The 12,388-nt window shown below is 46.7% G+C and overlaps 1 protein-coding gene across 1 annotated transcript in view; it reads left to right on the top strand.

Annotated features, from left to right (window-relative positions):
- The first annotated feature begins 877 nt into the window (after nucleotides 1-877).
- The window catches only part of slc2a8 (solute carrier family 2 member 8), a 33,233-nt gene continuing 21,722 nt past the window's right edge, over nucleotides 878-12,388 (top strand). The window contains exon 1 of the mRNA XM_078226413.1: nucleotides 878-1,009. Coding sequence (XP_078082539.1) covers nucleotides 933-1,009 — 77 coding nt within the window. The 5' untranslated portion in view covers nucleotides 878-932. The remainder of the gene's footprint in view (nucleotides 1,010-12,388) is intronic.

The raw sequence follows: 12,388 nt of genomic DNA, 5'->3' as shown, positions 1-12,388 counted from the left end.
AGGATCACCGCGCCTGCGCGTTCGCCAGTCTCTGATCGCGGACGCCGGGGGGTCAGACCTTACTCCCGATGGTCGCACACCGATGACGCCACTGAAGGGGGGGGCCACGCGCGGGGCTCAGCACACATGCGCAACTCTTATGAACCAGTAACAATGATGGCGGCGCCCAGACTTTTGTGCGCATGGGCGCTACGGTCAGAGTCGACGGATGATGGGAATGGCTGGAGGGCGTGGGGGGAGGGAGATGCGAGCGGCCGGGTTACCCGCGGAGGAGAGAGAGAGAATGGGAGCCGGCCTTTGAATGGAATTGCGGGGGAGGCTGCGGATTAACAAAATCGGGAAGGTTCTCTCTGTGAGGTTAGAGACGGCGGGACAGACTGTCAGTAAACGGATGAACGGGGGGGCGGGGGAAGAGGTCAGAGTGTGGGTCACGTGAGGGGGGGATGGGTAGAAGTTAGGGGAGGAGTCACGGGGATGGAGCTCGAGGAGAGGAGCGGTTCACATGAGGGGGGCGGTGCTAGCTGCTGCTCACGCGGGAGGGGCGGAGTTAGGGAGTGGGCTGGGCTAGCGGCGGATCACGCGGGAGGAGGCGGGGCTAGCGACTGGTCACGCGGGAGGAGGCGGGGCTAGCGGCTGTTTACGCGGGAGGAGGTGGGGCTAGCGGCTGCTCACGCGGGAGGGGCGGGACTAGCGATTGGTCACGCGGGAGGGGCGGGGCTAGCGGCTGTTCACGCGGGAAGGGTGGGGCTAGCGGCAGTTCACGCGGGAGAGGCGGGGCTAGCGGCTGTTCACGCGGGAGGGGTGGGGCTAGCGACTGTTCTCGGGGGCGGGGCTAGCGGCTGCTCAAACGGGAGGGGGCGTGGCTAGGGGAGGGGCCAAGGGCCGGGTCACGCGCATGCTCCCATTGTTGGCTGCAGACACCAGGACGGAGGATGAATGATGAGGAGCAGAGACCCTTATTGCAGCCAGCTTCCCACAGCGAGCCTGAGGAGCAGCAGCATCATCTCCTGTGAGTGTCCCAATTACAACTCATACACACTGTCCAGCACTCTGAGTGTCAGAGTAACTGAGGAGCAGCTGCTCCCAGTCAGGGTGCAGAATGTGGGGGCTCAGATTGACAGTAAGTGGCAGCAGTGACATTAACAGAATGCATTGCCACACAGCAAGGTGGGTCAGGGACTGGGCTGAGCTGCCTGAGAGTCTGGTGGTGGAGGCAGATGCAATCACAGCTTTCACAAGGAAATTAGGCAGCAATTTGAAAAGGAAGAATGTGTAGGGAAATGAGAAGAAGTGTGGGAGAATGGCACTGAGTAAAATTACTAATGTGCAGAACAGGTGCAGACGTGAAGGGCCAAATGGCCTCCTCTGTGCTGCATCACTGCTTTGATTCTGTGTCCCTATTGTGTTTCATTTACACTTTATTTTCACTGAGTTTGCCAGCTGACTTTATATATTGCATACACTTTTCAAGTCCAATATGACTAAGATTCTGAAGAAGAGTCATGTTGGACACAAAGTTAACTCTGTTTCTCTCTCCTGATGCTGCCAGGTTTTCTAGCATTTACTGTTTTGATTTCAGGTTTCCAGCAGCTACAGTATTTTGCTTTTATGCTTGGATTTTATATATATTTTTCATTACTTTCATTGAGTGTCCCAACTACATTTTATCTTTTTTCGTTCAGTGAGTTTGCCAGCTGCATATTGTGCCCATTTTCTGAAGATCATGCTGAATGATTTCCATCAGCGTATCTCTGCATGATAGTCATGGCAGTGGATGCATGAAGGTTTGCAAGCTTGTTCTGCCTCTCCCTCTAAGTCTTGTCAGTGGCATATGAAAAATGTAATATTCTTGCTTTCAGTTTGTATGAGGTGTTGCTTCAAATTAAGAGAGGCAATTGTGATTTTAGGGTAACTTTCTTCCTCTGGAGTATGAGAATTCACAGCAGATGTAGTTTATTTCCCTTGCAAGGATGTTCCTTTTGGGACAGGGTTAAGTAAATATAAAGGATCCTGGGGTGGCACAGTGGTTAGCACTGTCTCAGTGCCAGGGACCTTGGTTCGATTCCTGGCTCGGGTCACTGTCTGTGTGGAGTTTGCACACTCTCCCTGTGTCTGCGTGAGTTTCCTCCGGGTGCTCCAGTTTCCTCCCACGGTCCAAAGATGTGCGGGTTAGGTTGATTGGCCATGCAAAATTGCCCCTTAGTGTCCCGGGATGTATAGGTTAGCGGGATTAGTGGGGTAATTATGTGGATAGGGCCTGGGTCTAATTGTTGTCGGTGCAGATTCGATGCGCCAAATGATCTCCTTCTGTACTGTAGGGATTCTATGTAGGCAGGAGTTATGCTGTTCCAATGTAGCTATAATCTGACATCTCACACCCTATGTCTGTAAGTTTGCAGCTGTCATTTACTTATGGCACAGCAGAAACACATTTCACAGTGTACTCATTCTTAGTTTGGCTGTGTCATTGGCAGCAACACTCTAGGGTAAAGAAGTCTGCATGTCTAGTGAAGCACGTGATTATTTTGCTGGATTTTCAGATCTACCCTCATCAGCGTAAAAATAAGTCTATTGTTTCTAATGGGAATGGCAACAAACAATGTGCACAGCTTGCACATACTTGGATCAGTGTCAAAGTACATGCAAGAAAGATCAGACTCGCATTTAACGTGTGCACCCTCACGCTTTCAAAGCCTTCCTTCACTTCAAAAGTTGCAACTGTTGTAATGTAGATAAACACAGAAGCCAAATTACACAAGAGTCAGAGTACAGCAGAATAAGGGTGGCACAGTGGTAAGCACTGCCCCCTCACAGTAAGTCTCACAACACCAAGTTAAAGTCCAACAGGTTTATTTGGTAGCTTTCGGAGTGTTGCTCCTTCTTCAGGTGAGTGCAGAGTTGTGTTCACAAATGGGGGATACATACACCGACTCAATTTACAAGATAATGGTTGGAATGTGAATCTTTACAGGTAATCAAGTCTTTACAGGGTGCAGACAATGTGAGTGGAGAGAGGGTTAAGCACAGGTTGAAGAGATGTGTATTGTCTCAAGCCAGAACAGTTAGAGATTTTCCAAGCCCAGGCAAGTCAAGGGGGTTACAGATAGTGTGACATGAACCCAAGATCCCGGTTGAGGCCGTCCTCGTTTGCGGAACTTGGCGATCAGTTTTTGCTCAGCGATTCTGCGTTGTCGTGTGTCGTGAAGGCCGCCTTGGAGGGTGTCAGGGACCCGGGTTCAATTCCAGCCTTAGGTGACTGTGTGAAGTTTGCACGTTATCCCATGTCTGCGTGGGTTTCCTCCGGGCGCTCCGGTTTCCTCCCATACTCCAAAGATGTGCAGTCACTGAAAGCAAGCTTGTAGGTTCAGCAGTAATTAGGAAGACAAATGGCATGTTGGCGTTCATTGCAAGAGGACGTGAGTCCAGGAGCAAGAATATCTTCGTGCAGTTGTACAGGGCCTTGGTGAGACCACACTTGCGGTATTTTCTGCTGTTTTGGTCTCCTTTTTATCTAAGAATATTCTTGCCATAGAGGGAGTGCAATGAAGACAGATTCCTGAGGTGGCAGGATTGTCATATGAGGAGACAACCAGTCCTGTATTCACTGGAATTTAGAAATGTATAAAATTTTGACAGGGCTGGACATTTTGGATGCAGGGATGATCCTCTGGCTAGAGTTCTAGAACAAGGGGGTCACAGTCTCAGGATATGGAGTTAGGGCATTTAGGGCTGGGATGAGGAGAAGCGGCGTTGCTCGGAGGATGGTGAACCTGTGGAATTCTCTACCACAGAAAGCTATGGAAGCCAAGTCACTGAATATGTTTAAGAAGGAAATTGGGTAGATTTCTAGACCCATGCCCTCACAATTCAGTCCTTTGAGCCCTTTCGCTTACTCCACCCCTGTCCAGTACAATTTTCCTGAAGGTGCTCAAACCCGAATGTAACGCAGCTCTACATCCAACTTGGTGTGTTGAGTCTGATTGCACAAGGCGTGAACAGATGTCATCTTCAAGCAGAACGTTTATTGTTTATCAAAGTACAGTATCTTCCGTAGATTGCATAAGCACACACAAATGCTAAGTAGTTATTGATCTCATGCATATTCTTGTTTTAACGCCCTTGCTACAGTTCAAAAACTGTTCCGTAAAGCTCACTGGCTTACAGCCAAAATCCATTATCCATTTACACAACTAACTTGTACACAACATCCTGTTTGTGCAGATTTCCGTCTTCTCCCTTACAATATTTACTTTGATCGTTGAGGCTGTTATCGGGTGCAGCTGTTGTAATGTGATTTTAAAATGTGTTTAATTGGTGAAATATTGTGTCCTTAATGGTTAATGGTTCCTGTGAAGCCACCAGCAGAGATACCAGCTCCTCTTCCCCCATCTCCAACATTGCAAATTCAACACTGACCTTAGTTCCCATGCAGCTTTGGTGCTGCTCTGTCCCATGTTCTTGTTAATGGCTGGCACCCATCTTTCAGCAACTTATTTGCAGCTTATTTCATGATTCTGTTACGCAGACGGGTTGATACTAAGGAATCACCGAAAGTAACTTAGATTATTCATCTTGTTGTAAACACCTGTATAAGTAAACTGCCTAACTTATGGATTTCAATCTCCATGAAATAGTTTAAAGTTTAAGTTTGTTTATTAGTGTCACAAGTAGGCTTGCAATAACACTGCAATGAAGTTACTGTGAAAATCCCCCCCGTCGCCACACTCCGGCACCTGTTCGGGTACACTGAGGGAGAATTTAGCATGGCCAGTACACCTGACCAACATGTCTTTCGGACTGTGGGAGGAAACTGGAGCACCCGGAGGAAACCCATGCGGAGAACGTGCAGACTCCGCACAGACAGTGACCCAAGGCCAGAATTGAACCCAGGTCCAAGGCGCTGTGAGGCAGCAGTGCTGACCACTGTGCTGCCCAACCTTTTTTGATTTTTAAAAAAATATACCTATGTACTTGGCTTTTGGGGATTTTAGTACACGGACACCTAAATCCCTTTGCTCCTCCACAGGTCCCGATCTCTCTCCATTATCAAAATATTCAATTTTTTTCATCTTGGATCCAAAGTTGATAGCCTCACATTTCCCTCCATTGTCACACATCGATCATAGTTTTACACACTCACCATGTGTGTCTATCTCTTTGTAACTTCCTGCTCTCATTGTTTACACAACAGCACAGTGTGCCTCTTAAACTTCCATCTCACTTGCAAACTTTAGATACAACTCTCCTGCTCTGTCCAAGACCACAAGAAACTACAAAGGGTCGTGAATCAAGCCCAGTCCATCATACAAACCAACCTCCCATCCATTGAGTCTGTCTACGCTTCCCGCTGCCTTGGAAATGCAGCCAGCATAACCAAGGACCCCACGCACCCCGGACATTCTCTCTCCCACCTTCTGCCATCGGAGAAAAGATACAAAGGTCTGCGGTCACGTTCCAACCGACTCAAGAACAGCTTCTTCACAATTCGGTTACGTTCACCTTAGTGAAGCTGTCAGACTTTTGAATGGACCTACCTCGCATTAAGTTGATCTTTCTCTGCACCCTAGCTATGACTGTAACACTACATTCTGCACTCTCTCCTTTCCTTCCCTATGAACGGTATGCTTTGTCTGTATAGCGTGCAAGAAACAATACTTTTCACTGTACACTAACACGTGACAATAATAAATCCAAAGCCCATCCTGACTCTGATCAACTGATACCTGTCCAAATCTCACTGATTCCTGTTACCTCCCCACAATGATGTTAAGATGACAGGTTTGCTGTAACCTGATTATTCCCTCCCTCCTTCAATAATGGAATGGCATTCGCAAGTTTCTAATCCAGTGAATAATTGTAAATCAAACTAACGGGGATAATGGTAAACAGCACAAAGAATGAAGTGTTTGTCTGAAAACAATGATTACATTAGCATATCTAAATCATAGAATGAATGCACTGTTAACCTCCAGTCTCAGCATGTGACTCACTATTCGGAGTTGGACGTGTCTGCAGAGCAAGAACAGTAAATGTCTTGATGTTACATTTCATTGTTTAAAGAACAGATGAAGATCTTCACATGATGACTGTGCCGGATCCACAGGAATGTGACTGATTCTTTGCTCCCCTCTGAAATAGCAAAGCCACTCGGTTGATTCAAACTGCAGAAACGTCAATTAAAAAGAAATGAAACTGGACGGACCACCCAGCATCGACCGAGGCACTGGAAATGACAGTGGCAAATTCAGCCCTGTCAATCCTGCAAAGTCTAGCTAACATCTGGGGGCTTGTGCCAAATTGAGGAGGGCTGTCACGCCCAGCAGCGTGACGTGGCCGTACTCGTGGAATCATATTTGTTCAAAGCGTGCAGGAAGGTTTTTTGACTCAGTATGTAGACAGGCCAACTAGAGGTGAGGCTATATTGGATCTGGTGCTGGGAAATGAGCCAGACCAGGTGCTAGACTTGGAAGTTGGTGTGCATTTTGGTGATAGTGACCACAATTCGGTTACGTTCACCTTAGTGATGGAAAGGGATAGGCATGAACCTCGGGCCAGTGGTTTTAGCTGGGGGAAGGGTAATTATGAGGCTATTAGGAGAGAATTAGGAAACATAGGTTGGACTAGGAGATTACAGGGACTGGGAACGTCCGACATGTGGAGTTTTTTCAAGGAGCAGCTACTGCGAGTCTGTGATAGGTATGTCCCTGTCAGGCAAGGAGGAATTGGTAGGGCTAGGGAACCGTGGTGCACCAAAAAAGTTTCTTTGTTGGTTAAAAAGAAAAAGGAGGCTTATGTTCGGATGAGACGTGAGCACTCGGGTAGTGCACTAGAAAGCTTTAGATTGGCTAAGAGGGAGTTGAAGAGCGAGCTTAGAAGGGCTAAAAGGGGACATGAGAAGACTTTGGCGGATAGGGTTAAAGAGAATCCTAAGGCGTTCTATAGGTATGTCAAGAACAGAAGGTTGGTTAGGGCAAGTTTAGGGCCAGTTATAGATGGCAGAGGGAAGTTATGTGTGGAACCGGAGGAGATTGGTGAAGCATTGAACCAATATTTCTCTTCGGTGTTCACGCAAGGGGACATGAATATAGCTGAGGAGGACACTGGGTTGCAAGGGAGTAGAATAGACAGTATTACAGTTGATAAGGAGGATGTGCAGGATATTCTGGAGGGTCTGAAAATAGATAAATCCCCTGGTCCGGATGGGATTTATCCAAGGATTCTCTGGGAGGCAAGAGAAGTGATTGCAGAGCCTCTGGCTCTGATCTTCAGGTCGTCGTTGGCCTCTGGTATAGTACCAGAAGATTGGAGGTTAGCGAATGTTGTCCCATTGTTTAAGAAGGGGAACAGAGACTTCCCCGGGAATTATAGACCGGTGAGTCTCACTTCTGTTGTCGGCAAGATGTTGGAAAAAATTATAAGGGATAGGATTTATAGTTATTTGGAGAGTAATGAATTGATAGGTGATAGTCAGCATGGTTTTGTGGCAGGTAGGTCGTGCCTTACTAACCTTATTGAGTTTTTTGAGAAAGTGACCAAGGAGGTGGATGGGGGCAAGGCAGTGGACGTGGTATATATGGATTTTAGTAAGGCGTTTGATAAGGTTCACCATGGTAGGCTTCTGCAGAAAATGCAGATGTATGGGATTGGGGGTGATCTAGGAAATTGGATCAGGAATTGGCTAGCGGATAGGAAACAGAGGGTGGTGGTTGATAGTAAATATTCATCATGGAGTGCGGTTACAAGTGGTGTACCTCAGGGATCTGTTTTGGGGCCACTGCTGTTTGTAATATTTATTAATGATCTGGATGAGGGTATAGTTGGGTGGATTAGCAAATTTGCTGATGACACCAAAGTCGGTGGTGTGGTAGACAGTGAGGAAGGGTGTCGTAGTTTGCAGGAAGACTTAGACAGGTTGCAAAGTTGGGCCGAGAGGTGGCGGATGGAGTTTAATGCGGAGAAGTGTGAGGTAATTCACTTTGGTAGGAATAACAGATGTGTTGAGTATAGGGCTAACGGGAGGACTTTGAATAGTGTGGAGGAGCAGAGGGATCTAGGTGTATGTGTGCATAGATCCCTGAAAGTTGGGAATCAAGTAGATAAGGTTGTTAAGAAGGCATATGGTGTCTTGGCGTTTATTGGTAGGGGGATTGAATTTAGGAGTCGTAGCGTTATGTTGCAACTGTACACAACTCTGGTGCGGCCGCACTTGGAGTACTGTGTGCAGTTCTGGTCCCCACATTACAGGAAGGATGTGGAGGCTTTGGAGAGGGTGCAGAGGAGGTTTACCAGGATGTTGCCTGGTATGGAGGGGAGATCCTATGAGGAGAGGCTGAGGGATTTGGGATTGTTTTCGCTGGAAAGGCGGCGGCTAAGAGGGGATCTTATTGAAACATATAAGATGATTAGAGGTTTAGATAGGGTGGATAGTGATAGCCTTTTTCCTCTGATGGAGAAATCCAGCACGAGGGGGCATGGCTTTAAATTGAGGGGGGGTAGTTATAGAACCGATGTCAGGGGTAGGTTCTTTACCCAGAGGGTGGTGAGGGATTGGAATGCCCTGCCAGCATCAGTAGTAAATGCGCCTAGTTTGGGGGCGTTTAAGAGATCCGTAGATAGGTTCATGGACGAAAAGAAATTGGTTTAGGTTGGAGGGTCACAGTTTTTTTTTTACTGGTCGGTGCAACATCGTGGGCCGAAGGGCCTGTTCTGCGCTGTAATGTTCTATGTTCTATGTTCTATATGTTACAGATAGGCCCAGGCCACCACCCTTACCAACTGTGAGTACAATCTGTCCCACTGACCGAACACAGCTAGCTGAGGTGGCAGCACAATGGGATACAGTCAGGATGGACCTGCCCTGGAGTCCTCAACATTGGCTCCGGCACCTATGAGGTCTCACGGTATCAGGTCCCACATGGGAAAGGAAATCGCCGGCTGATTACCATGTGCCACACCCTCGGCAGCTGATGAATCAGTGCTCCTCCATGTTGAACATCACTTGGCGGAAGTACTGACGGTGCCAAGGGTGCGGAGTGTATTCTGGGTGGGGGCTTCTGTGTCCATCACCAAGAGTAGTTCGGTGGTGCCACCAGAGACCCAGCTGGCCAAATGCTAAAGGATGAAGCTGCCAGACTGGGCAACAGGTGATGAGGGAACCAACAAGAGGAAAAAATATACTTGACCTCATCCTCACCATCCTGCCTGCCTGTCACAGATACACCTGTCCATGACAGTATTGGTAGGATTGACCATTGCACAGTCCTTGTGGAGACAAAGTCCTGTCTTCAAATTTGTGAGGAACTGGATAGAGTGGATAGGGTGTAACTGTTCCCACTCGTAAAAAGATCGAGAATGAGGGGGGAATGGATTAAGTGATTTGCAAAATAAGCAAATGCAATGTGCGAAACAACTTTTTCAGAGTGTGGTTCAGATCTGGAATGCGCTGCCTGGAATGTGGCGGAGGTTGATTCAGGGGAGACATTCAAGAGGGCATTGTTTGAATAGAAATCATCTAATGTGCAGGGGTACAGGGGAATGGCACTAGACCATGATGCTGGTTTGGAGAGCTGGTGCAGACATGGGCCAAATGGTGGCCTCCTGCACATATGTTTCAATTATATATGGTCTCTTAATTCAAAGTTTGCTAATCGTGTTTGATAATTTAAGTGCTTTGTTCAAATGTGAATCACCATTTCCTCGTGTGGTTTATGCAGGCCTATCCCTTAGATCACTGATAGCTCCAATAAATTCTCTGCTCTGGGCTTGGAAGTTTTCATTCATGGAGCTCGACGCTCAAACTGTCCCAAATATAAAGTTTTATGTTAGAATATTCTAACGCCAGTTACATTTTCCTGGATTTTTGACCAGTCATTTCCACTACCACACTGTTCATTCTGAAGATGAGAGCTACGCGGCTGAGAATTAATATCTGATTGTTTGGAAAACCAGTCTGGCTAATTGAGGCCCTACGTCCAGAACAATGTTTATTGTGTTTTTTTTCAAACTGAGCTGTGACTCATTTCTCTGATGTATGAAACATTTTATCAACTGCAGCCTACTGCTGTTTCCCGATGCTGCTCGGTGAGTTGACTTCAGAAGCTAAAAGGTTGGATTGGGACCTATTAATGTGTTGCAAAGGTGGAAAATGGGATCAAATTGTAAGAAAATGCCCTGTATTTTATTGGGGGGGGAGGGTTTAAGGCCTCCTTGTGTCCTCTTCACAACTTACCTTAGAATAGAATCCCTACAGTGCAGAAGGAGGCTATTCTGCCCATCGAGCCTACACTGACAACAATCCCACCCATCCCTTTACCCCATGTATTTACCTTGCTAGTCCCCCTGACACTAAGGGGCAATTTGGCATGGCCAATCAACCTAACCCGCACATCGTTGGCGTGTGGGAGGCACCTGGAGGAATTACAGGGAGAATGTGCAAACTTCGCACTTTCCTACCTATCTTCATGTCATCAGCAAATTTAGCAACCATAACTTTGGCCCCTTCATCTTAGTCATTTTATATAAATTGTAAACAGTTGAGGCCCCAGCACTGATCCCTGTGGCATACCCCAGGCTACATCTTGCTCACCTGAAAAAGACCCATTTGCGCCTACTCTCTGCTTCCTGTTAGCCAGCCAATCAGCTGTCCATGTCAGTATGTATACAGCCATGATGCCTTGTTATAGTCCTTCACCAACCCTTGGAGGAAAGGCCTGTTTCTAAAACAGGATTAAGTTTAGTTTTTTACTCATTATTGTGCATCCTTTGGCTCAAGTTTATTGCAAAGTATTTTTGAATCAAATGTTTTGTTTATTTATTAGTATCACAAGTAGCCTTATGTTACCACTGCAATGAAGTTACTGTGAAAATATCCTAGTTGCCACACTCGGGCACCTGTTCGGGTACACTGAGGGAGAACTTAGCCTGGCCAATACACCTAAGCAGCACATCTTTTGGACTATGGGAGGAAACCGGAGCACTCAAGCCGGGAATCGAACCCTGACACTGAGGCAGCTGTGCTAACCACTGTGCCACCCTGACATTGCTCTGATATGTTTGAAAAATCTTTTACATTTTTTTCAGCAACTGATCCAATAGGATATAATCCACTGTTCGTTGTTACTATGGTCTGTCTTTCAGCATTTAACATTAGAATAATTATCATTTTTGATATGCATCTTTCCCACTAGAATGCAGGAAAATAATTGAGTTTAATTCACTTTGGAACGTAGGCATGTTGGGGAAGCAGTGGTATTGTCACTGGACGGGTAATCCAGAGACCCAGGGTAAAGATCTGGGTTCAAATCCCACTATGGCAGATGGTGAAATTTGTATTCAGAATTTAAAAGCCTAATGATGACCATGGAACCATTGTCAATTGTCATTTTAAAAAAAAAAACATCTGGTTCATTAATGTCCTATAGGGAAGGAAATCTGCCGTCCTTGCCTGGTCTGGCTTACATGTGACTCCAGACCCACAGCATTACCTCTGAAATGCCCTCAGGGATGGGCAATAAATGCCGGCCCAACCAGCGATGCCCACATCCCATGAACGAATTAGCCATGAGGAGAGGTTGGATAAACTCGGTTTGTTCTCACTGGAACGATGGAGGTTGAGGGGTGACCTGATAGATGTTTACAAGATTGAGTGGCATGGACAGAGTGGATAGTCAGATGCTCTTTCCTAGGGTGGAAAAGTCAAGTACTAGGGGACATAGGTTTAAGGTGCGTGGGGAGAAGTTTAGAGGAAATGTGCACGGCAAGTTTTTTTTTTGCACAGAGGGGGTGAATGTCTGGAATGCGCTGCCCGTGGAGGCGGTGGGAGCAGGTACGATAGCAGCATTTAAGGGGCAACTAGATGAATACATGAATAGGATGGGAATGGAAGGATACAGACTCTAAGTGCATACGGTTTTAGTTTAGGCAGGCATCATGGTCAGCACAGGCTTGGCGGGCTGAAGGGCCTGTTACGGTGCTGTACTTTGAATAAAAAAGAAAGTAGGTATGTCTGAAAATGCCACGGGGATCATTTCAGTTGTTGTGTAACAGACAATAAATAGTTTCAAACAGGACACTTAATGATCCATTTTTCTTTCTTTCTTTTAATTCTTGTCTTTCAAAATAAAATCTCCTCTACAGCGTCACGTGGACATTTCTACACGAGAGGCTCAAAAGGAACGTTGGTTCAGGGTTGTGAACAGACACAAGCGGTATAGAATCCTTACAGTGCAGAAGGAGACCATTGAGTCTTCACTGACAGCAATCCCATCCGGGCCCTGTCCTTGTAACCCCATGTATTTACCCTGCTAATCCCTGACCCTAAGGGGCAACTTATCATGGCTACTCAGCTTTATCCTATATTTCCCAATGGATTGAAAAGGGGAAAGTAGAA

This window comes from Mustelus asterias, chromosome 13 (genome assembly GCF_964213995.1).
Source record: "Mustelus asterias chromosome 13, sMusAst1.hap1.1, whole genome shotgun sequence".
NCBI lineage: Eukaryota > Metazoa > Chordata > Chondrichthyes > Carcharhiniformes > Triakidae > Mustelus > Mustelus asterias.
This window is presented reverse-complemented; position numbering and strand designations above follow the sequence as displayed.